General features: G+C 35.1%; 1 protein-coding gene across 4 annotated transcripts in view; it reads right to left on the reverse strand.

The window, feature by feature from the left end:
- Positions 1-26,363, reverse strand: part of SYTL3 (synaptotagmin like 3) — a 102,353-nt gene that overhangs the window by 22,608 nt on the left and 53,382 nt on the right. For all 4 annotated transcript variants that reach the window (XM_023503309.2, XM_031937553.1, XM_023503304.2 and 1 more), the window contains 4 exons: positions 21,882-21,933; positions 20,304-20,370; positions 18,510-18,582; positions 7,912-8,036 (listed from right to left, as the gene is read on the reverse strand). In XM_023503309.2, coding sequence (XP_023359077.1) covers positions 7,912-8,036; positions 18,510-18,582; positions 20,304-20,370; positions 21,882-21,933 — 317 coding nt within the window. The remainder of the gene's footprint in view (positions 1-7,911; positions 8,037-18,509; positions 18,583-20,303; positions 20,371-21,881; positions 21,934-26,363) is intronic.

The raw sequence follows: 26,363 nt of genomic DNA on the forward strand, positions 1-26,363 counted from the left end.
TTTTTATTGTTATTTGCATACATTTTGTTTTCTTTCTTATTTTTTTAACTTTTTTATCTGATTTTTCTTGTGCTGCATGAAAATTGTGGAAATATGTATAAAAGAATTGCAGAAGGGGCAGCTAGATGGCACAGTAGATAGAGCACTGACTCTGAAGTCAGGAGGACCTGAGTTCAAATTCAGTCTCAGACACTTAATACTTCCTACCTGTGTGACTAGGCAAGTCACTTAACCCCAATTGCTTCAAGGAAAAAAAAGAATTGTATATGTTTAATATATATTGGATAACTTGCCATCTAGGAGAGAATATAGAGGGAAAGAAGAAAGAAAAAAATTTGGAACACAAGGGTGTATGTTGAAAATGATCCATGGATATATTTTGAAAATAAAAAGCTTTTAATAATAAAAAGGTAGAATCTGGCAAGCAGAAGCTAATGATTTTATGAGATACTAAGAAATAATCAAACATAATCAAAGAAATGAAGAAATAGAAGAAATTGTGAAATAGCTTATCAGAAAAACAACTGATGTGGCAAATAGATCCAAGAGGGATAATTTAAGAATTATTGGACTACCTGAAAGTCATGGTCAAAAAAAAAAAAAAAAGATCCTAGACATCATCTTTCAAAAAATTGCCAAGGAAAACTACCCTGTTTTCTAGAACCAAAGAGTAAAACAAAAATGAAAAAATCTACCAATCACCTCCTGAAAAAGATTACAAAATGAAAACTCCCAAGAATATTATAGCCAAATGCTAGATTTTTCAGATGAAGGAGAGAAAATTGCAAATAGGTAAAAATAAACAATTTAAATATCATGGAGCCTCAGTCAGAATAACACAAGATTTAGCAGCTTCTATATTAAAGAAGTGGAGGGCTTGGAATATAATGTTCTGGAAGGCCATGTTTATAACCAAGAATCACCTACCCCAACAAAAATGAGTATAATCATTCAGAGGGAAAAAAATTGATATTCAATAAAATAGAGGACTTTCAAGCACTCCTGATAAGACCAAAGCTAAATAGAATTTTTGACTTTTCAAATACAAGATGCAAAAGAAGCATAAAAAGGTAAACAAGAAAGATAAATTATAAGGGATTCAATAAGATTGAACTTTATATTCTTATATGGGAAAATAATATTTATAACTCCTAAAAACTTTCTCATAATTAGGACAGTTAAAAAGAGTATATATAGAAAGAGAGGTGTGAATTGAATATGATGGTATGATTACCTAAAAAAAATTAAGGGATGAGAAAGAAGAATGCAGTCAGAGAAGGGGACGGAGAAAGATAAAATGGGATAAATTATTTAACATAAAAGGGGCTTGAAAGAGGGTTTACAGTGGAGGGGGAAATGGAGGAAGCAGAGAATCTTACTCTCATCAGAATTGGCTCAAAGAGGGAATAATATACACACTCAGTTGAGAAATACAGAAAAGTAGGAAGGGAAGGAGATAAGAGAAGCAGAGGGTGAGGGTGCTGAGCTGATAGAAGGAAATGCAGCTTGGGAGAGATAAAAATCAGAAGTAAAACACTTTTGAGAATGGACAGGGTCAAAGGAGAGAGGATAGAATAGACAGGAAAGAAATAGGATGAAGGGAAATACATGAAAGATAATCATTATTGTAAAAAAAATTTTTACAATGAATTTCTCTGATAAAAGTTTCATTTCTCAAATATATAGAAAAGTGAGAAATAAGAGCCATTCCTCAATTGATAAATGGTCAGAGGATATGAACAGGTAGTTTTCAAACAAAGTAATCAAAGCTAGCTATAGTCATAAGAAAAAAATACTCTAAGTCACTATTGTTGAGAAAAAATACAAATTAAAACAACACTGAACTACTACCTTATATGTGTCAGATTGACCTATATGACAGAAAAGGAAAACGACAAATGTTAGCGGAAAATTAAAACACTAATGTAATATTGGTAAAGTTGTATACTGATTCAACCATTCTGGAGAACAATTTGGAACTATACCCAAAGGGCTATAAAACCGTGAATATCCTTAGACCAAGCAATTTCATATAGACCTAGTGGTCTATATCCCCCAAAAAATATTAAAAAGAGGAAAAGGACCTATATGTAATAAAATATTCCTAGCAGGCTTTTAGTGGCGCCAAAGAATAGAAAATTTAGGGGATATCTATCAATTAGGGAAAAATTAAACAGGTCTTTCTATGTGATTGTGATGGAATACTATCATGCTATAAGAAATGATGAGTAGGATGCTCTCAGAAAAAAAACAGAAAGATTTACACGAGCTGATGCAAAGTAAAACAAAAAGAACCAAGAGTATATTGTACACAGTGACAGCAATAGTGTATGATTATATACTATGAATAACTTAGCTATTTTCAGCAATACAATGATCCAGGACTTTAAATGAAAGGTACTGTCCATCTCCAGAGAACTGGTAGAACCTGAATGCAGCTCAGAGATAGTTTTTCCTTCTGTTCTTGGGCGTTTTTGTAAAATATGTGTTTTCATAGAATGACTTACATAGAAATTGTGTTTTGCATGACTACACATGTATAATCTATATCAGATTGCTTGTTTTCTCAATAAAGAAAAGGAGAGAGAATCTGGAACTCAAAATCTGAAAAAAAAATCATTAAAATTATTTTTAACTTGTCATTAGGAAAAATAAAATATCACATCAAAAGCTAAAAAAAAAATCCCTAAAAACACATTACCCTAAGAATCAAGCGATGTTGAATTGTATGGACTTGAAGATTTAGAAGATTCAATTATATAAGTGTTTGATATTCTATTTTATGTCCTTGAGCAATCTCAAGTGCTAGATTACCTGGACACGTGCCCTTCTCTTTCTATTAAAAATGAAGGTTAAATTTTTAAAAATATAAGTATGAATCCATTGGTGAATCTAGACTGACATTTTGTATTCACATCTTATAATGTATATTTGGCATCCAGTGATTGAAAAAGTGAGTTAAGATGAAGAATATTGGTCGACTTTCCTAGTTATTATCGCTGATTCACAGAGTAACTTTTGGTAAGTGGCTCAAAATTTCTGTGCTTTTGTTTACCCAGCCAGAAGGTGAATACTAACTAATGCCTACCTCACAGGGATACAGCAAATTCTAATTAATTTTGGTGTGATGCTTCAAGATTTTTCAATGAAAGGCCCTCTGTCAGTATAATATTAAGACCTTACTAATTGAGACACATCATGGTATAATTGCAGCTTGACAAGTGTCTTATTTAAAAGTACACTAGTTACATTTTAGCCCAAATAATAAGTAGTTAGCACTTACAAATCATTCTGTGCTTATATTTAATCTGCTTTACAACTACTTTGATAATCTATTCTTCACCACAGTTATCTCCCCATTATATATCAGCATATTCACAAAATAGATAAGAGATGGAGATTGTCTGAATATCAAAGTGACCTGGACAGGAGGTGAAACAGAGCAGCCTTCATTATTTGTGAAATGTTGACAACTGCTCAGAATTAATAGGAGTGTTATATTGCCTGTGACCTTCCTCCATTCTGACTCACCAGATCTCTTCTGAAATAGAGAGACAGAGTCCCTTTATTTATATATCACATATCTTTAACCATATTCTTATTCTAATTAGCATCCTCTTATATCAATAAATAAATATACTAACTAAACTGTACGTAATACAATACTGTATTTGGATTTCAGCTATATGTACATATAGCTTATAGATTATAGTTCATAATCAAAATAATAAGGCCAAAGACTAGCTTTGACATATCGAGAATTGAACCCATTACAAAAGATGCTATGAATGCAAAAATCATGAAGGGACATGAAAACATGAATTGAAACTTATTAATATTCATTTCATTCTTATCTTTTCCAATGATTCAGATAAAATTGATCCCAAAATGGCCTCTTTTAAATTTAATGTTCTGGGGATTTTCACATAGATGGATAAAATAGCTGTATTTGTTGGGGGGGGGGGGTTCAGTTGAATGAGAGTATTAGGATATAAGTTCACCTTCTGTAAGCTCATTGAAACTATCTTTGAGATAACTCCAATTGCAGATAGGATGATGGGAATAACATGTTCCTCATTCTGTGGCTTTGATTTCTTCTCCTAGAGTTCTATATTTTCTAGAACTTGCTCAGTGTGCAGATAGGGTCTTAGGAGAGACTTTCTCTTGGGTCCTTCCTTTTTGCTGTATATCTGTGACCCAGAATTGAGTACTGAGTAATAGAGCTGCCAGCTGGTAGTCATTCCTGCATCCTGTGTTAATTCAGGAATTCTCTGCAATCTCCTGCATCAATGTCTCCTACTATAGTGCCCAGTCTCATCTTAGCTCTCTCTCCTCCCTCTCTCTCTCTCTCTCTCCCCCTCTCCTCCCTCTCTCCCTTTCCATCTCTCTCTCTCTCTCTCTCTCTCTCTCTCTCTCTCTCTCTCTCTCTCTCTCTCTCTCTCTCTCTCTCTCTCTTTCTCTCTCTCTCCATTGTTATTTTTTCTTGAATTTACTGATTAGAATTTGGTCTATTTAATTTTCTACATCTTTATAAAGAACATTTGATGGATAAGTTTCTTCCTCTTGTTCTTGACTCTGCCTCAAGTTTCTATATTTTGAATACTTTTCATTACACATAGCTTGGAAATCATGAGTATGCCGAATATGCTGAAATCTATTACCATAATTAATAAAAAAATTCTTATTATCTTATTTGATGGAATTCAAATAGAAATACACCTGGAAGAAATTATTGTTCTATTATTCTGAACTCTATAGGATAATCTTTCAATAATTTCTGATTGCAATGACCTGATCCTCATTCACTACCATATTACCTCACATTTGTTTAAACAAATCTGCATGACTCAGGTTTCCATTCAATACTTCATTGCTGACATATTATTGTCTCAGCTCATATTGATGCAACTCATGGAGGACTTTTAAATTCTATTCTTGCATCTTGGTCACCCAGAAATGAACCACTTTTAGTTATATTCAATAAATCCAGTGTAATACAATTTTTGTTAGACCTTAGTATTGCCTTGTGAAGTCTGTTTGTTCCAAAAACATTTCCATACATTTTAACATATTTTCTGTGTGATCAGTAAACATTTATTAATTCTTCTTTCTTTTTGGAAAAAGAAATCTTTAATCTTTGTATAGATCTATTGGGTAATGTTATTTATATTGTGCAGGGGTTTTTTGAAGACACTCCATTGCTATCTATTTAACTATGTCAAATATGTGTGTATTTATGTGTAAACAATTGTTTACTTGCTCTTAGTGGGTTGTTTATATAAATATTTGGCTTTAGGATGCCAATCAACTTCTTAACATAAAAAAATCCTCATCTTTTTTCCTGATAATATGTCTTGCCTCAAGAAAATCAAGATATTTAGATCTGTTGCTATCATCTTCTGGATTCAAGCTTAGAGTCTATATTTCCTTAGTAAACATTAAGAATTCTTCAAGATTGACATCTTGAAGAAAATTTCCATGAGATAAAGAAGCTGTTTAACCTGTTTTCCAGGGAGTCATAAACTTGACAAATGTTTATAAATAAATATGCTGTGATTTGTCAATAGTTAGGATTTCAGTCTATATTCTACAACACAGATTCTTTTTCCTTTCTATTAGGCAAGAATTTATTTGTATATGCAAAAGGAAGTCCAGAATAGTTTAGTCAGAATTCTGAACTTGATATCAGGAAGGCTAAGGTTCAAATCCCACCCTTGACACTATCTTTATGATCTAAAGCAAGTCACTTAACTTCTCTTAGCCCCAGCTTCCTCATTTATAAAATAGGGAGATATATATATATATATATATATATATATATCACCAATATCTCATAACTTAAGCCTTTAAAGCACTTAAAGTGTTATCTAAATATTCTTATTTTTAACCTCTTCTTGAAGCATTTCCTGAAAAAAAAAAAAAGGTAACATGGTCCACCTTCTAGGAGGAGAAGAGTTCAGCTTACTTCATCATATCTCCTTATTTAGAATTGTCCTCTTCTGTTTGGTCTCCTTCAGTTCAAAGGACAGGAGTAGGGAGTTATTTTCACTTTGGATTAATCAAATAAGATACTAGAATACCACCTATATGCAAACCTCTTGATTGTATCTCCTATCCAAAGTATCACTGTGGTGTCCATTTGCAAGGCTTAGTTGCTTTGTTGAAGGGAAGCAACTAAAGAAGAAAATCTATCACTGGATAAAAATGCAAGTGACCTATTAAAGAGTTGAGGTTAAATTGTTTTGTTCTGTTTTTTTTTTTCCTTCTTGGCAAACTTTGAGCTATAAAATCCTGGGAGAGGGCTGAACTTTTTGCTTTCTCTGAAAGTTGGGTTTGGGTGAGATATTTCTTTTGATTTAGTTGCCAAGAGAACTTGTGTCTCCAATAGTCTGTCATGAGCCCAGGGCTACACCATCAGTATCCTTCTGTGTTCTTTATTTCTCTAAGCCAAAGACAAAAGTAGATGTGAATCAATCCATTTTTGCATTGAAGGAATTTAGGATGTTTAGCCTGGAGAAGAGAAGACTTGGGAGACATAAGGGCGGCAATCTTGGTAAATTTCCAGTACTCAAAGTACTGTGGATTAATTGTTGCATTTGCCCTCAGAAGTCAAATAAAGAACAGTGATTCTAAGTGGAAGAGAGGAAGATTTGGGCTTGGTGAAGCCCTTCCTAATAATTAGAGCTGTCCCAAAGAAAAATTAGGCACCTGGATAGGAAGAGGGTTCCCCATCACCGGAGGCCTTTAAGCAAAGATTCCATGACCACATCTCTGCTGTGTACGGAGGGAGATTTTGTTCACTTACAAGTTGGACCACATACTCTTTCACTTCCCTTCTGACTCTGGCATCCTAAAGATTTGTTTTGCATTGTTAGAAGGCTTTCTAAACATAAAATTACTGTGCTAATGATGAGGATGATGATGGTGTCTGCTTATATATTTATATAGCACTTTAAGGCTTGCAAAGCACCTGTCTCATTATCTCATTTGGTTTAAAACAACTATATGAGATACTGTCATTATCCCCAGTTTATAGATGAGTAGTTTAAGGTTCATCGAGGTTAAGTCATTGAGGGTCTTACAGCTAGTAAATATTTGAGGCAGAATTCTTACCCAGGTCACTGTCACTCCCAAAAACCAACACAAAGAATATATGGTTTCACTATTTGATTGCCCTTTTTCCCTTTTCCCTACCTGAATTCTAAACCATTTTGAATTTTGAACTTTAATTTCTCAACCTCCCCCAAATAAGAGTTTTTCATATTTTTTTCAGTTCATTTAGTTTTTCCATATAAATCCCAACAAAATGAAAGTCAAAATGAGATGGAAGATCATTGAAGCAAATATCCTTTTCCAGTGTAGTATGATTTAATTGACCTATCAAGGGCATCCCATGGGATTCCATGCTCAGTTTCCATTCTCTTCTAGGGGTTCTTAAATTGGAATTCATAAGTGGATTTGGGAGAAACTTGAGTGGGAGAATCATATCTTTATGTACTGAACTCTAACTGAAATTTAGCATTTCTTCTAGTTATGAATGTTAGCAATTAGACTTCACCAGACTGCCAGACCCAGGTGACAGAAAACAATTTAAGAACACCTGTTGTTGTTCTTGTTGTCCATTTTTTCAGTCATGTCTAATTCTTTGTGACCCCATTTTTTTGTTTTCTTGAATAAGATGTTATAATGGTTTGACATTTGCTTCTCTAGATCATTTTTACAATGAGAAAACTGAAGCAGTCAGAGTTAAGTGACTTGCCCAGGATCCCAGCTAATAAGAGTCTGAGGCTTTATTTGAACTCAGGAAGATGAGTCTTTCTGATCTAATGTGCCATCTAGCTGCCCCAGAATCTGCACCAATCCCTAAGAAAACTAAGTTCTCAGGGTAGCCCATGGAACCCCAGCTTGTACCCTGGTTGTCAAGTTGATGGCAGTGTCAGATTGGCTCCTCCTCTCCTTCTGGTCCATACCCTCCCTGTAATTGGTTGTGAGGAGATGTTTGTCAGAAGTCATGTCATTCTGGGACTTGGAGATTTCTATAAAAAAAAATGCAAGGAAAGAAAAATCTAGATACCAGTTCTCTATGGTTTTCTTACAACCCAACCCAATAAAAAATAGGATGTACTTGGTAGAAAGAAAGAAAGCAGAAAGCTGTTCCATCCACTGTGAGTCTCTGCAGTTAAAACAATAAGCTTGTAAAATATGTGAAATTTAATTTAACAAACATTTAAACATGTTGAAGGTACTGTGCTAAATTCTGATCATACCAAGAAAAAACAATCCCTTTTACCTTCAAGGAGCTGATATTACTGGGTGGAAATGGTGAGAAAATCAAAGAAGTCACTATCAGATAGTTTGGAGAGAGAGACACAGAGAAGGAGAAGGAAAGAGGAGAGATATAAACAGATAGAAGGAGAGAGACAGAGGGAAAGTGAGAAAGAGAAAATATACAAATGGGAAGTCTAGAAAATTTAGGAAGTGACTTATGATTTGAGCCTTGAAAGAAGGGAAGGATTGTGTCTAAGAGAAAGAAGTGAGAGCAATATAGACATGGAGGACAGCTTGGGCAAAAACAAAGAGGCAGGTAATGTAACAAGGAGATAATGGAATAATAGACCAGTCTGGAATACACAGTGCATGAGGGAGAGAAATACAAAATATATCTGGAGAGTTCAGTGAAAGGTTTTACATGCCAGAGTAAGGGAGTTCTATTTTCTCTTATATATCAAAAACCAATGATCATTTTTGAGCAGAAGTGACATGGTTACTGCATCTTTTATGATTTAGCTGAACCAGTGATTCAATTGATCTTGGGAGTGAAGAACTCCCTTTCCCATTATAAATCTGGGGGCACCAAGAAGTCAAATGACCAAAACCCAAAGTCATGTTAGCCACCAGAATCAGAGACAGTACTTAAATTCAGGTCTTACTGATTCTGAGAACAGCTTTCTATTCCTGTACAATACTGCCTCTCTGTGTTTTAAGAATATCAATTTTACAGATGTATGGAGGATGGGTTTGAGAAGGAAAAGACTAGAAGTAGAAAGAACAATAGGGAGGATGTTGCAATAGTCCAGGAAAGTAATGAGTAGTGAGTAGTAAGAAATCTACTGATCAGAGAAATGTTTTAAAAATAGAATCCATGAGACTAGACACATGATTGGAATTTTTTTCTTTTAGGGGAGAAGGTGAAGGATAGAGAAGAGTTAAAGATGATTCTAAGGTTGCATACTGGAAATTTGAAGGAATCAGTTTATATGGAAAAGAAAATGAGTTTTGTTTTGAACATGTTAAATCTGAAATGTTGATAAGACATTCGGAGGGAGATGTTCATCAGGTATTTGGCAGTGACTATCTGGAATTCAAGAATGAGATAAGAGTTAGGTATATGGGTTTGGAAGTTATCTTTGGAGAGATAATTGAATCTAGGGAGAGCTGGTGAGATCAGTGAGAGAGTGTAAACAGAGTAGAGAACTCAGAAAAGAATTTTTGCGGGTGGGGAAGGTGAATGGGGAGGGAGGAAGAGAAACACCTATAGTAAGCAGGCAAGAGAATGGATGAGTGACAAGCTATCAGAAAATGGACAAAGATTATGCTCCACTTTGCAAAGATAAAGAAGGAATAGAGTTCGTGGAAAAACTGTTAATCTGCCTTGTACTACACTGAAATTGAAAAATAGCTACTAGTGCCAGAGTTGTAAAGAAATATTTCTCTCTGGTTAAACACTACCCTTCTGTGCTTATTCAAATTAAAAACTGGCCATCTAACAAATAACAGTTTTCAAGAAGTTCCTTGCAAAAATATTATAAATATATAAAATTACAGATTTTTTTTTTTAACATGGGAGTACTAAATGGGATTTAGGGTATCCTTATGAGAAATTCTGAATCACATGAACTTCTATTTAGTAACTTCCTGAAGGAAAAGGAAAAAAAGTGAAGAGTTTAATAGGAAAAAAATTTTCCTTATTTAGCAAAAGCTATTTTCTTGTTTTTGTGTTGTCCCTGATTTACTCATTTCTGAAACTTAGAAACTATGACTGTAAGCAAGTTATTTAGCCTGCTTTTCTAAGCCTCTGTTTCTTCTGTTGTAAAAAAGGATAATAAAACTCCCTTTGAGATAGGTAACAAGGCATAGGGGAGAGCAGACCTTTCCTAAAGTCAAGAAAATTATGGTTTTAGTCCTGCCTCTCACAATAATAGCTGTTTGGCCATAGGCTTTAGGCTTTCCTTGCCTTAGGTTGACTTCTAAGAATGTGGATCACTGAGCAGTTGTTGATCAACAAGGAAATCACAGATCTCCACCTACCCACCCCTTCTTTCTACCCATCCCCCCCCCCCCCCCCCCCAAAAAAAAACATTTGCAGTGCCAACCTCAGAGTTGTTGGGAAGATTAAATGAGATAATGTGTATTAAATGTTTGGTAAACCTTAAAGCACAATATAAACATTGACTGTTATCGTTTTATTGTGATTACAAAGGCAACCTTAAATGATCATCTAGCCTTTCCTCCTACCTTTATAATCATTCATACAACATTTGACTAAATACCAATTCACTCAATATTTAATGAAAACCCTTCTCTGTGCCTAGTACTGATTCAGATAGGACTAGCAGATAACAGTCTAGCTGATCAAGAAAAAGGCATCCTGCCATATCCGTCAGTAAGCCATTTCAACATTTCCCTTATACATTATTGCTTCTCAACTCTGGCAGTCCTATCCCTACCCCACTCCAAAGTAACAGTTAGAAATTTATCATATCTTAGGGTGACTTTCAATTTGAGATGGGAAGAAGCTGAACTTTCATTTCTAAGACTTAGTCCAATGTTATCTCCAATCCAGTTGTTCTGTTCCAACTCCTAATCCCCTATTTTTTTTTTTTTTTTTTTAACATTTTTAACATGAAAAAAAGCTTCCCTAAATAGGGGAGAGGGAGAAGGAGAAAATACCTGAGAGGGTCCCGACGTGTGATTAAGAACAGGTATCTCCCAAATGAAGAGACTCCCTCCACTTTTCTGCAACTTATATTAATAGAGAGTTCCCCTGAACAACAGATACTACAACAAATTTGGCACACAGTCATGGTAAGTCCATACCCATCAACAGAGGAAAGAATAGGCTGTTTCTGAAGCAATTGTTTCCATCCTATTTTCTTTTCCCTTTTCCAAGAAGAGTGATCAAATGGAAATTCTCCTGGAGAGTTAACACTATTTAAAAAAACTGAAATCTAGATAATCCATTTCCTCAAGAAATATTTTATTATTTTGTTTACAATGAGTCAAAAGCACTTGGAACTGGGAAGATTACAGAGACATATGGACAACATTGCCAAGTTGCTCTGAAAAAGCCTTAGTGATGATGGAGTTTTACCAAAGTAAATCATTCTTCTCTCAACAGGGAGGACACTGCCCTCTGATGGACACACCAAACTCCACTGCAATATCCTGAGAGGTCTCTTGTCCTTTCCAACCCCACCATTCCCCCTTAATCTCCTTTTTGTCTTTCCACCACATACATATGCTTCTACCGGCACCAAAACAAAAGTTTTATCTGCTCCGTACAATACTACCGGAAAACTATTAGTATCAAAAAAGAAAAGAAACAGATTAGAAAATATAGAAAAGATGAATAATGACAAATTGGCTACTGACCAAATGGATGCATGCATTTCCAATACCCCAAATAGTTCATTTTGAAGTTCATTTTGAAAGATGGGCAATTTAAAAATTATTATTCCATTCTACAGAAGATGAATGAAGTGCAGAGATATAGGAAGTAGTGAATCAAATGCTAGACTTGCTTCAAAGCCACTCTATCTCTGACCCTTACCAGCTGTGGGACATTCTGTGTGCCTCAGTTCTCTTAAATATAAAATGAGGAGTGTTGGACTTGATGATCTTTAAGGTTCATTCCACCTCTATATCTATGATCCCATGATTTTTCTCCTTAGTGTTACACAGCTAAGTATCAGTAGGGCTTCTTGGGAACCTTCTGACTCCAAGCTTACTAGACTTTATTGAAAACCACACTGCCTTTCTGTGAATATGAATCAATCATTGCCTTTTAGCCTATGGATTAATCAAGGCATGATAAGAGATTAGAACTTGAATGATGCTGAGATGTTACATCATCAATTCCATTATTTGTACAAATGGGGAATCTGTGGTTTAAAGAAGGACCTAAATTACCTAAAGTCATACAGCTAATGAATATATCCAGGGAATGTATATTGAGATCAACAATAAATATCCCCAACTCTACAGTGAATATCTTAAACTCAAAAGCCCTCTTGAAGAGTGGAAAACATTTGTTCTTTGATTCCTTCTTCCTTTCCCTGGTATAACACCTGCTGGTCTGAGGCCACAATTAGCCTAAATAATTTCTAAACAGTGCCTCCTAGCTTCATAACTCTCAGGTTTAGATCTGGAAGGGTCCTGGGAGATCATCAACTATAACTTCATTGTTTAATTAATGAGGGACTGGCAATAGTCCAAGTTTTGGTTGTCAAACCCTTTATGATGGTGAATAAAATATTACTGAGGCTCTCACAACTCTTTTTCAAGGATTGGCACTGTTCCCCACTACATTTTTAAATTATAGAAGGAAACATATATTACACGTGTATGTATATATGAGTGTGTGCATGCACAATGATAATATAGGGATCCTTGACCAAAGCTAGAAAATCAGAGATCGTCCATTCTAATTCCCTCACATCCCAGATAGATAATCCCAGAAACCAAGAGATGGGAAATGAATTATCTTCAGTCATATCATTGCAGATCTGGGATTTAATCTCCGGTCCTGTGATTCATAGATTTAGAGCTTAAAAGGATCTTAGTAAGAGTCCATCTAATCCAGGGTTCTTAACCTGGAATTATTAAATCTAAGATTTGGGGCCTTAAAAATATTCTTATACCTGCATTTCAATATAACTGATCTTCTTTGTAAAACTATATATTTTTAAGCATTTAAAAACATTATTCTGCAGTGGGGTCCAGATTTCCAAAGAACTCCATAACATAAAAATCTGGATATAATTCAACTCTCTCATTTTACAGATGAGGAAATTGACACCAAATATATAGTCATTAGTCATAAAGGTAGTGAGTAACAGAGGTAAATATTTTCCTAATTCCAAGCCCAGCTCTTTATCCACTATATCACTGTTACCTCTCAATTACTTCAAGTGTAATGCATCTTCTATCTACCATTACATCTCTGGATCAGATTAGGAATTTAAAATCCGTTTCTGTGTGTAAGCATATGGGTATCTGGGTATTTGAGTATATCTGTTTACATGTATTTATGAAAATCATAAGAAAAGATCCCCTTGCTTCTGTATGTATGTGTTTCTAGGCTCATGATGAGTAGAAGGACAACCAGGAGCTGGTTTTGCTGACATGTTCAGTGTGGGCAGTATAGGAAAGCTATAAGTGACAGGAAGGGGAAATATAAGATTCCAGATCAATAGTTGAAAGGATAAAGAACTAGGGAACATTATGAAAGGTAAACTGGGCAACTTTGATTACATTAAATTTAAAAGTTTTTGCCCAAACAACACCAACAGAAACAAGATTAAAAAGAAAGTACAAAGCTAGAGGAAAGTCTTTACAGTCAGTATTTCTGATAAAAACAAAGAACTGTATCAAATGTATAAGAATACAAGTCATTCCCCAATTGATACATGGTCAAAGGATATGAACAGACAATTTTCATATGACAAGATTAAAGTCATCCATAGTTATATGAAAAAATGCTCTAAATGACTATTGATTAAGAGAAGTGCAAATTAAAACAACTCTGAGGTACCATCTCACATCTCTCAGATCTTAGGAAAATCTTAGGAAAGGATAATGATAAATGCTGGAGGGGATGTGGGAAAACTGAGATATTAAGGCATTTTTGGTAGAGTTGTGAAATGATCCAACCATTTTAGAGAGCAATTTGTAACTATGCCTAAAGGGCTATAAAACCGTGAATGCCCTTTGGTCCAGCAGTGCCATTACTGGGTCTGTAGGAAATCATAAAGAAGGGGAAAGGACCCACATGTGCAAAAGTGTTTGTAGCAGCTCTTTTTACGGTAGCAAAGAATTGGAAAATGAGTAGATACCCATCAATTAGAGAATGCCTGAACAAGTTGTAGTATATGAAGTAATGGAATATTATTATTATTCTATTTTTTTAAATGATGAACAAACTGATTTTAGAAAAGCCTGGAAAGATTTGCATGAACTGATGCTGAAAGAAAAACAAGCAGAACCAGGAATACATTGCACATATTAACATCAAGAACATGCAATGATCAACTATAAAAGACTTGGTTCTTCTCAGTGGTTCAGTGATCTAAAGCAATCCCAATAGACTTTGGATAGAAAATGCCATCTGCATCCAGAAAAAGAACCAAGGAAACTGAATGTAAATCAACACATGCTATGTTCATTTCTTTTTTCTGTTTTTTTTTTTTTTAATTTCCCCCATGGTTTTTCCCTTTTGCTCTGATTTTTCTCTCCCAACATGATTCATAAAACAATGTGTGTTAAAAATAAATAAAAAAGAAAAGAAAAAGAAAATAGTATTGTAATTTGTAACAGCTAACCATATAGAAATGAAGCTGTTCCTAAGAGGAGTAAAGTCTGAAATGTATCCACTTGTTATATAGGACAAAACAATTTGGAAGGTAGAAAATCTGGTGCTGTAGTTTTCTAAAAACATAGAAAGATTTTTTTTCTAAAGAACTCCTTTAAAAAATAGAAATAAAATGAAACTATATTTCCAGAACCTTAGATTTGGAAGGAACTTTAGTTACCCAACTCATATAGTAATTTACTTTATAATTAGTACCCCAATACAACTCATTTAATAAGTATAAATTATATAATCCAAGTTTTTTCTGACTTCATGTACTCAAACTACCTAATGTTCTATGATGTCTTTCATTTGGCATATTCCTTCAATTGAAGTGCCTTCTATGTATCTGTCACTCATGTTGTAAATTGATTTCTATTGGCAAGTTTTTACACATGCAAGCTCATATGGAATAAATACAAAGAGAATAAATAAAAATATTTACAAAGTGTATGACAAAGTAGATTTACAAAGACATGGAATTTTGGGAAAGAGGGCACTAACAATTGAGGGGATCAGGAAAGCTTTGTGCAGAAAGTGGGTCTTGAATTACCTCTTACAGAAAGAAAAGTTAAGGAAGAGATAAGAGAAGAGTTCAGTTCAAATTTGTGAGACAGCCTATGCAAATGTATGGAGATGGGAGATTCAATAGCATTTGTGAAGGAAGAGAAAGCTACAATATTATTCTTGTATGTATATGTGTATGTTTATATATACACATAAATGTATACTTACATATACACATACATGCATACATACATGTGTGTATATTCCTAATTGATTTCTCTGGTGCTATAGCTGCCAAAAATAATCTTCCTAAATCACAGATTAATTATCTTATGACTATTTGATTTTTTTGTGCAGCAAGATAATTATGTAGATATGTATGCATATATTGGATTTAACATATATTTTTACCATGTTTAACATATATTGGATTACTTGCCATCTAGGGGAGGGAGTGGGGGAAAAGGGAAGGAAATTGGAACACAAGGTTTTGCAAGGGTTAATATTGAAAAATTATCCATGCATATGTTTTGAAAATAAAAAGCTTTAATAAAAAATAAAAATTGCTTTGTGACTGAAGGCAAAAATATTCATTGATTTCCTATTTCCTCTGTGATAAAATAAAAATTGTTTGGCATGTAAAGAAAAAATAGTTGAAAGGATCATCTAGTCCAGCTCCCCTCCTTTTTTTAACAGAAGAGAAAATTAAATACAGTAAGACTGAGTATCTCTCCCACAGTTACACAGCTGGCAAGCATCAGAAAGAAGCATTTTTCACTACACCATCCACTGGCAGGAGAGGTGATGGAATGGAATTTTTAAATAAGCTGGAAGAGATAGGAGCAGTTTAATGAGGTTTTCATTGGTGTGAGGGGAGAGGCAGAGCTGAAAATGTGCCTACTGTTGATATATACACACAACTGTTGCTGTTTATACTTCATTTTTTGAAGAGGACCAATTACATCAAGAGGTGATTATCTTGACTTGCCTGTGAATTAGATCAAACTGAGGCAGAGTTGTAAAGTCATCAGCCTCACTCTCTCTTCCAGAGAATGGATTGACAAAGAGCCTGGCAGGGCAACAAATCATTTTTAAAGACCATTTAACCTTTATGGGTAAGCAAACAGAGCAAAATTTTGCTCTTCCCTGTCTTGATATAAAGGAAACGTCTGTCAGATACTATTTCAGGGGAGAGCACTCAGGTCCACCCATTAGAATAACTGAGCATGAATTGTAAGAAAGGAAGATGGCAAATTAAAGATGATCCCAAAGGCTACATATGAACTACACTGGAAGGCTCCATGTGGAGTTATAGAAAACAAATTACTAAAGAGGATAAATAAAAATACACTGAAGGAGGACCTAAGACTCTTTCTAGGTGAATACAAGCTCTGAGGACCTCTGAGATAGTTCTGGGATTATCCTCAAAGAAGGCAAAAGATATGGAACAATTATTACATTGTCAATGTGAGCATCTACATCTCAGAAACTGGGAAGTGCTGCAAATCAGTACTTAATTGGTTGTTTGTTAATTGTCTAGGCTTAAGAACATAATGGAGCAAATGTTCAAAATGTCATGGGAGCATCATTTATTTTTCCCCAATGAGCTAGTTATGAAACATTAACTAGAATATCCCTAGATACAAGTGATGTTCAGGGAGTTCTAAATTTTAAGACAAATGGGCAGGGAAAAAGAAGGCTCTGGAGAGTGATTTGGAACTATGCTCAAAAAGTTATCAAACTGTGCACACCCTTTGACCCAGCAGTGTTACTAATGGGCTTTTATACCAAAGAGATACTAAAGAAGGGAAAGGGACCTGTATATGTTTATGGCAGCCCTCTTTGTAGTGGCCAGAAACTGGAAACCGAGTAGATGCCCATCAATTGGAGAATGGCTGAATAAATTGTGGTATATGAATATTCTGGAATATTATTGTTCAGTAAGAAATGACCAGCAGGATGACTTCAGAAAGGCCTGGAGAGACTTACATGAATTGATGCTGAGTGAAATGAGCAGGACCAGGAGATCATTATATACTTCAACAACAATACTATATGATGATCAATTCTGATGGACCTGGCCCTCTTCAGCAATGAGATGAACCAAATCAGTTCCAATGGAGCAGTAATGAACTGAACCAGCTACGCCCAGGGAAAGAACTCTGGGAGATGACTATGAACCACTACATAGAATTCCCAATCCCTGTATTTTTGTCCACCTGCATTTTTGACTTCCTTCACAGGCTAATTATACACTGTTTCAAAGTCCGACTCTTTTTATACAGCAAAATAACTGTTTGGACATGAATATATATGTATATACATACATATATATTGTATTTAACTTATACTTCAACATATTTAACATGTATTGGTCAACCTGCCATCTGGAGGAAGGGGGGGGGGGAAGGAGGGAAAAAGTTGGAACAAAAGGATTTGCAACTGTCAATGCTGAAAAAATTACCTATGTATATATTTGTAAATAAAAAACTATTAAAAAAAAAAGACTGACCCAAAAGATGGTGAGATGTTATAAGGATAGTTTGGCAAGCACTCTTAGTTTTTTAACCTGTACAAGCACTGCCGAATATAACAACTTTTCAAAGCTAAGGAGGAAGCAAGGCTAAGGAAACAAGGGAGAAAAATCAAACAGATTTTGTTTGTCACAGGACATCTGAAGACTTCTATTTTTGTATACAAGTATCAAATATGTGTAATTAGGTAGGCTTCTTGTTTTTTTAATTCTTGCAATAGTCTAAAATAATCCATATAAAATCCAAATAAACCATAGAATCTGATGCAAAGTAGTTTCCTCAAATCTCAATAGTTAAAGGGCAGTTATAATTTCTTGAGTTGAGGGATAGAAGGATGAGGTAGCAGTCAATATAAATGAATCATATTGGGCTAGAGCAGGATTTGGTGGGGCATACAGACAAAACAACACAGTGCTTTGGTTAGGATGACTAGCCCGTTGCTTCTATTAAAAAATAAAATGAAAGCCCCTTGAGAGCAGGTGGGGAATGAAGGAAAGGACTGTTTCATTTTTGTCTTTGTATCTCCAACACATATTTCAGACTTAATAAGGGCTTATTGATTGACTATTTGATAGGTAAAGTGCCAATAGCTGTTCAACACAATAGAAGCACCCACCTATAAGAAGGGTACTAAATATTGCTATTCAATAAAAGGTAAGCTTCTGGAGGGAAAGAGCTATTCCGTTGGTAGGTTTTTGTTGTTGGTTTTTTTCCCCAATCACCTTATACAAAAAAGGTACAAAGAAGGCATTGGATAAATGTTTGTCAAAGTCATTACTAAATAGTCATTGGTGTCTTGCTTAGGTCTATTAAGGACAAATCAGGGGGAATTCACTTACTTTTTATGTGTGTGGTAAGAGAGAGAAACAAATTTTCCATCGATTTATTAAATCCTTTAAGCTGACCAAGTTCCTGTATTAAAACAGAGAGAGAGTAAGAATTATGTCTGGCCCCAAAGCCTCTAAACCCCCAATTTAAAAGCACAGAGGCATGGGGGGGGGGAGGGGTTGGATGTACATTGCTTTACAGAATTATAAGAACCTTATCCTCCACTGTCTATTAATTCCTAGACTAAAGAAGATAATTTTGTCAATTGTTTAGAAAGAGAATAAGCAGCATGAATAGTGAATCCTTAGAAGAAAAAGAGCCAACTTTTCATTGACCCAGACATTGATCCCCACTCAACTGTGGATGAGTTTGCTATTCCCTCCATCCTCTCCTACAATTTTGGTGTTTTCTCATCTCTCTAACTTTCCCACAGTGCTAGAAAAGAGCAGTGTTGTGGGCTAAGGCTACAGGGGAACTTGAATAACCAGGTTGGCACCACTAAATGTTTTCTCCCCACAGAGAAGAAATAGTAAAGGAAGGGGAGGAAAGTTTAAAAAAAAAGATCATTTTCCCATAAAGGCTCACCTTTATATAGCAAGGATATGAGAACTTTAAAGCTTAAGGGAAGAAGGGAACAGAATTTATGGTGGAATTCATATCCCAGCTTGAAATTAGCCATAAGAATGCCGGAGAATCATTCCTTTCTCTCTCTCCATGTTTTTTATTATTTCTATGTATATGAATTTCATGTGGATTTCCTATATCCATGCACATCCAAGTACAGAGACATAGCTTTCAGCAAATATATCAACACATGGACACATACATTTATTTCCATAAACGTATATTCCCATTCCCAAACAGACATGATTACAGGACACATACATTCCTACAATGATATACATAAGACCACAGATATAAGCATTTTGAGACAACTGAAGCTTGTACCAAGGTTCCAATATTTAAAAGGTATTGATATCTTTCTATTTCTATAATGGAGAAACTGCACTTAGTTAACAAGAATAATTAAACTAGGAAGTCACCAGATGGCATGTACTTCCTCCACTGATGAATGTACTTCCTCCATAGGTAAATATGGAGAGCTCACTATATACTGTTTCTCCCCAGAAGTGACCTTGTGGTGTCCTTGGGTTTTTTCCACCCTAACTCCAACAATATTGAGGATTCAGCCATAGTATTTGGCACGTAGTAGACACTTGAATACTTTTTAACTGATGAATTGATTTTGTTCTGCTTTGTGCACAAACAAAAAGTGCCTAGTGACAACTATGCATAGGATCATAGAATCATAGAATGTCAGAGCTTTAAAGAACCTTGGTCATTATATAACCCAATTCTTCCTCCTTACCCATTCACTTAACAGACAATTACAATGTCATCTAAAGATGTTACTTAGATACTTAGACATATACCAACTCAGATGCATATGTTAAACAGAGCAGATACATAGATCTGTGACCAAATATATGAAATAAAAGGCCTGACTTATTAGTTCTATTAAAAAAAAGTCATGGGATGGATTAGGCATTGGACCTCAGGATTCTAGCAGAATGAGGAATAGCAATGCTGCATAAGAAAATTAAAGTAAATAGAAACAATGGCACCTTGATTAAATTTACTCAAGACACAGCATAAATATGCTAAACTATGTCTGTGTTCTTGTAACTAAGACCAGAACAGATTAAGCTACTTTTCTAGTCCTTCAGAGATACTGTACTTATCCCCTTCCTTTTTCTACTTCTCTCCTTCCCCACAGAAGCAGATGATGTAAGCAGATACATTACCCCTGTGTTGGATTCATTATGGCTCTCGCTGACAGGAGGTGGAGTGGGAGGAACCACGGAAATTTTGCTGCGGTCAAGGAAATACACAGAAATAACTAACCAAATACAAAATCAAAGTTGGGAAGGGGGTGGGGTGGGGGGAAAAGGTCAAAATGCACTACAAGAACATTAAAAAAAACCTTAGCTTTCTCTACTTTTCTTTGAGTTTTATACTCTCCAAAGCCTGAAAGTGCTTTAGTCTCATTCTATATCAAGTCTAATAATTTACCTTAATTAATATCACCATTAATCAATTAATTAATTAATATGCACTCTATAGAGAAAAGGTGTTTTTCATCCTTCAATATGGAAGTATTTCAAACCTTTAACCATATTCTAGAACCAATCAGAACTCTTGAAATGAAGTTAAGGCTACAGAATTGAATTGCTAGCAGGGCTCTTTCCCCTCAACCATACCAGCCATGCCCAGCTTTCTGAGTCTATTCTTAGAAAATATCATTCAGAAAATGGCCTCAGAGTTTGGGAGGGACAGCGTGGCAAAAAAAAATTAACTAAGAAGGGACTAAATGCTCAGAAGTCACGGGCTAAGAGAAGTCTAAGCAAATAAAGATTGAAAAATCCTAATGATAAATCTAAGCCCAAGCCAAGCAATTTTTGTTCATAGGAAAATTACAACAAAACTTGACTCAAATCAAATAGCAGTAACAGTGGGACTGATTGCCAGCTTCAGAAAAGCTAAGTTTCCAAGCATCTACACATCAGGCAAAATAGAGAAGATGACTTTGCTATATAATTTTTCTTCATTGCTATTGTTTTAGTACCATATGGACTAGAATTTAAGAATACCTCAAAAGACCAAATTGCATCAATTGGCATAGTATATGTGAATATACATAAAGATAGCAAGATAAAAAATTTTTCAAGATGAAATGATGTTTGCTTTTAATTGTTTACACTCAAGCTCATTTGCACAGATAGTAGACATAGGAAATTATGGTAAAATTGTTTTTAAAAATTATATTAAAAATTCTTGTGTCTGCTGAGACAATTGGTATGTCTGGACCTTCTAGTGTTAATGTGTAACCTGAAAAAGAATTTACAATTATGAATCTGTATTATTCAATACTCCCATATCATTAAATTTCAGGGAAATTTGCAGTACCCAACACATAATAGGCACTTAAATGCCTCTTAACTGATTTATTGATTGGATGCTGCTTGTCATTGGTACAAAACTGTCTAGAGACATCTCTACATAGTCTTGGAATGTCAGAGCTTTAAGGAACCTCAGCCATCTATAATCAAACTTTCTCTCATTTCCCACCCATTTTACAAATCATTAAATTGGAGATTTAATGTAAAGAAAATACTTAGCTTTAAAAAAAAAAGTTTACCAGAAATTTTTCCATAAGAATATACAGGAATCTAGGTTTGAATCTTTTTTTCAAAGACCTCAATATAATGAATTTGGATTTCAAAGTTCTAAGACCCAGAAATCAAAAAGTTCTTTTGTGATATCCTATAGGCTTCTGTGTACTTCTGTTTCCTAGAACAACTTGTCCTTTCTACCATACTAACCTCAGGTTCTGATAAGATTTCAAGAGCTTTGCACCAGCTGTTTCGTGTTTGCCTGAGAAAAGAACAAGAATAGAGGCCACTTATTAGTGTGGACATAATTTGAAAGATGCAAATACAGGAAGTCATAAATAAAAAAATTATTATTTTCCTAATAGTGATTCTACTGATTATAAGTCAAGCTGGATCAGATCAAAAGGACATCTTTCAACTCTAATTGCTGGAAGCAGAAAAAGCAAATTTTATTTGAGGTTATCTTAGGACAACTCTTTGTAGGAGACAGCAGTTCTCAAACTCTTTGGTCTCAGGACAATTTTATACTTTGAAAAATTATTGAATACTTTAGGAAGTTTTTATTCACTTGGTAATCTCCATTGATATTTACATTATTAGAAATTCATTTGCCTTAGTACTAATATGAAAATTGTTTTGCTCTTGTGAATCCACTGAAATGATCTCGGGGACCAGCAAGCTTTCATTTCTCTTCTGAAAATTTACACTATTATCTGATGTATCTTTCATCCAAAAAATATGCTCATTGAATAAATAAATTTTTAGAAAGCATTTATTAAGCATTTACTACATGCTAAGCACTATATTAAATGTTAAGGGCATAAATTTAAAAGGAAAGCTAATCCTGGCCCTTAAGGAGCTTAAATTCTTATGGGGAAAATTTCATATTTCTCCAGTTCATTTTATAGATGAGGAAACTAAGGCAGAGTTAAGTGTCTTGCCAATGATCACACAACTAGTGAGTATCTGAGGCCAGATTTAAACTCAGGAAGATGAGCCTCATCTTCCTAACTCCAAGTTTAACACTCTATCCACTGAGCCATCTGGCTGCCTTAGAGAATAATTGAATTTATATATTTTAAGTCTAAAGGCAAGTCTTCAGATCAGGAAGACCTGGCTTCAAGTATGGCCTCTTATATATTCTGGGCAAGTAACTTAACCTCTCTGGGACCATTCACTTCTTTGAGATTATAAATTACAGTCAAGTAGCCAATATCAGGGGAGGGATTTTCACACCAGTAGTTCGTTCATGGATGAAATCACATAACCCAACTTCATTGCCCATTCTAGGTTTGGTTTTGGTTTTTGAGAAAAAGGTTATTTGTTTTTACTTCTGTAAAGGTTATGAAGCAAGAGAAGTTAGAGAGGAAAGAACCTTTCTGCTAGGGGTCATGGAAATAAAGCTTATGAAAAGAATCTATAAGACTGCACTGTCACTTCTGTAGGAGTCATCAGGGACAGAGAGAAGGAGGAAGAAGAAGAAGAAGAAGAAGAAGAAGAAGAAGGAGGAGGAGGAGGAGGAGGAGGAGGAGGAGGAGGAGGAGGAGGAGGACTGAACTAAAGATACCAAGTCTCATTTCCTGTAAGATCAGTCTAGGACCTCTACAAATTTTACAAATAGTAAGAACTCAATGAATGTTTGCTTCATTGTGTTGAATCGAATTTATAATCTACACATTTAGAAGGAAGTAATCTGCTCCATATTTGAGCACCAGATATCTTTTTCAAATGACCCATGAACAAGGATATTGAAAAGCAAACCAGTCTTGTCCTTTGGCAGACAAGAATCTGTTACCAGTACACATTGGCATATCAAATGCCAGTGGTTTGAATCTGTGAAGCAATAACTCTCAGTTTGCCTGAGAGACCAAAGACTTAATAATAGCAAGTATTTGTATAGCTTTTATGATTCTCAAAGTATTTTGCATATATTATTTCATTTAACCCTCACAATAACCCTGTGAGGTAGATACTGTTATCTTCCTTTTTACAGGAAAATAAAGCTGAGATCATTGTGACTTGCCCCAGCGTCACTCAAATAGTGGAGAGGAAGGCCTTAAACCTTGGTTTCCTGGGTCCTAAACCACCACTATTTGCTATGGCTTGCCACCTCTTGGCTGCTGTCACATCAAATTTCTTGAGAATGTTATCAGTGCCACCTAAAGTTCTGCAAAAATTGGGGCAAGAGAGCCCACAGCACTTCTCCCTGCACTGAAGCAATTTTCAAGGCATTTATAACCCCAAGTTACATGAAAGTAACTACAATCAGAATGAAAAGAAAAAAATCCTTTAAGGATACACTGAAGCAGCAATCCAATAAAGCAAAATCGGCCTTCAGTGTAAGTGCCGGAAAAACAATATTGGTGAATAAAACAAACAACTAACGGCATTTATTAAGTGTCTATAATTTATAGCCAGGCATTGGGCTAAGTACTTAGGATACATACACTTTAGTCATAAAGTGAAACAATTCTGTCTTTCAAAGAGCTCATATTCATTGGGTGGTGGGTGGATGGGGGAAACAAACTATACTAGAAGTCGCTACAAAATAGATACAAGGTAATTTCAGAAGAGCAGTAGGTACTTTTAGCTAAGGAGCCCAAGAAAGATTCCAATAGAAGAAGATATTGGTGGTGAGTGTAGAAGTAGCATGGTATTGTGAAAGGGGACCTGGATTTGGTGTCAAGAGTCAAGTCAATAATCCTTTACCTTTTTTTGTTCAATAACCCTTTATTAAGCGTCTGCTATGTATTAAACACTATGCTGAGTTCTGGGAATACTAAGGCAAAAGACAGTCCCTGTTCTCAAAGAACTCGCAGTCTGAGAGAGGAATCAATGTGCAGATAACTTTGTGCAAATGCGATATATTCAGGATAAATTGTGAAGTCTCAGAGGAAAGGCATTAGTAGTAAAGGGATTGAGAAAAAATCTTGGAGGAGGTGGGATTTTAGTTAAGTCTTGAAGTAAGCCCAAGAGGTCAAAAGTGATAGATGAAGAGGGAGGACATTCCAAACATGGGGGACATTCGATAGAAATGCTGAGTCTGGAGATGGGGTGTAAGGAACATCCAGGAAGTCACAATCACCAGATCATGGATTGTGTGGAGAAGTATCACATATAAGAGAACTTGAAAGGAAGGGGACAAGTTAGGAAGAGGACAAATTCCGAAGAGCTTTAAAAAAAAGGCCTTTTTAAGGGGATCTGGATTCAAATCTTCGGTGTTCTACTTAATAGTTGTGTGATAGTGGACAAGTAAATTAGTAATCCCTAGAACTTAGTTTTCTTGTCTGTAAAGTGAGAAGAGTATACTGTATGGCTTCTATATCACCTCTAAGTCTAAATCTGTGATTCTGTGCAAGAAATTTGAACTTTTCATAGATAGAGCTAAGTAATACTTATATAACAGGCAATAATTGAGAATGTTTCATCTCTTTCTAAGCAAAGTCTCCAGGATACCCTTGAGCCAAGAATAATGACAGAATCTCAAAGAAAGAAAGGCCACACTTAAAAAATTAACTTCACAAGTTGACAGATAGAAAGGATGATTAGAATATTTTAATCAAACTACTCACTGGCTAGCAAAAGCATGTGCATAAATATAAGGCCAGGTATCACCATATTGATCAAAACAGGAAGTAAGTGCTGAATTGTCACACCAATATTGATCAAAACTAACAAAAATGATACTATACTTTAAGCCTGAATTCTTGTGGCGGAGATTTAGTACAAATATAGATATAAATTCCTGTTCTTGGGAGATAGTTTATGCAATAATAACACGAGTCCTGAAATTGCACAGATCACAATGTAATAAAGTTCTTGTTTACTAGGAGAGTAAGAAAAAGCTGTTTATTTATAGTCAGTGGAAATGAGTTTGAATTTTGGCTCTTCCACTTGCTTCCTGTGTAACTTTGGGCAAGTCATTAAACTTTTATAGGCCTAAATTTCCCCATCTGTAAAATGAAAGAGCTGGATTAGATTAGCATTGAGGTCTCTTTCTGCTCTAAATTGATGATCATCTGGGGACTGCAGCCTTTTGTCATTGAAAGATTTGATGCAGTTGACTAGGGAAGATGATGAACAGGTCACAGATTTTACTATATTATAGTGACATAATAAATCATTAACAACCCACATATTTAAATGTATCTGTATCCTATTGAGCCATAAGATCTTCTATTTAACAACTAGCTAATTTGCTTCCTTCAATTTTCTCAACACTTCAGGAAGCAAGTAATTTGCATTAGAAATAATGTCCTTCTCATACAAGTACATTTGGCAGGGGCCCTTGAAGTATAAAAACATTGACTCCAGAAAGTCCCTATAAATTAGTCAAAGGACCAGAACGCTTAATACCTTTATAATAATAGATTTCTCCGAAATGATTGTTGTTGTTCAGTTGTTTTAGTCACATCTAACTCTTTGTGATCCCATTTGAGGTTTTCTTGAAAAGGTACTAGAGTGACTTGCTATTTCCTTCTCTGGTTCATTTTACAGTTTAAGAAACTGAGGTAGACAGGATTAAATGACTTGCCTAGGATTACCCAGCTGGTGTTTGAGTCTGGATTTGACTCAATTTCAGTCCTTCTAAATCAAAGGAATCTCAGAGGTCATCTAGTCCAAAGACAAAATGACAGAGGTTAAATGACTTGCCCAAGATTTCATCATAGTGAATGTGTGACCCTGGACAAG

Source organism: Sarcophilus harrisii, chromosome 4 (genome assembly GCF_902635505.1).
Source record: "Sarcophilus harrisii chromosome 4, mSarHar1.11, whole genome shotgun sequence".
Classification (NCBI taxonomy): domain Eukaryota; kingdom Metazoa; phylum Chordata; class Mammalia; order Dasyuromorphia; family Dasyuridae; genus Sarcophilus; species Sarcophilus harrisii.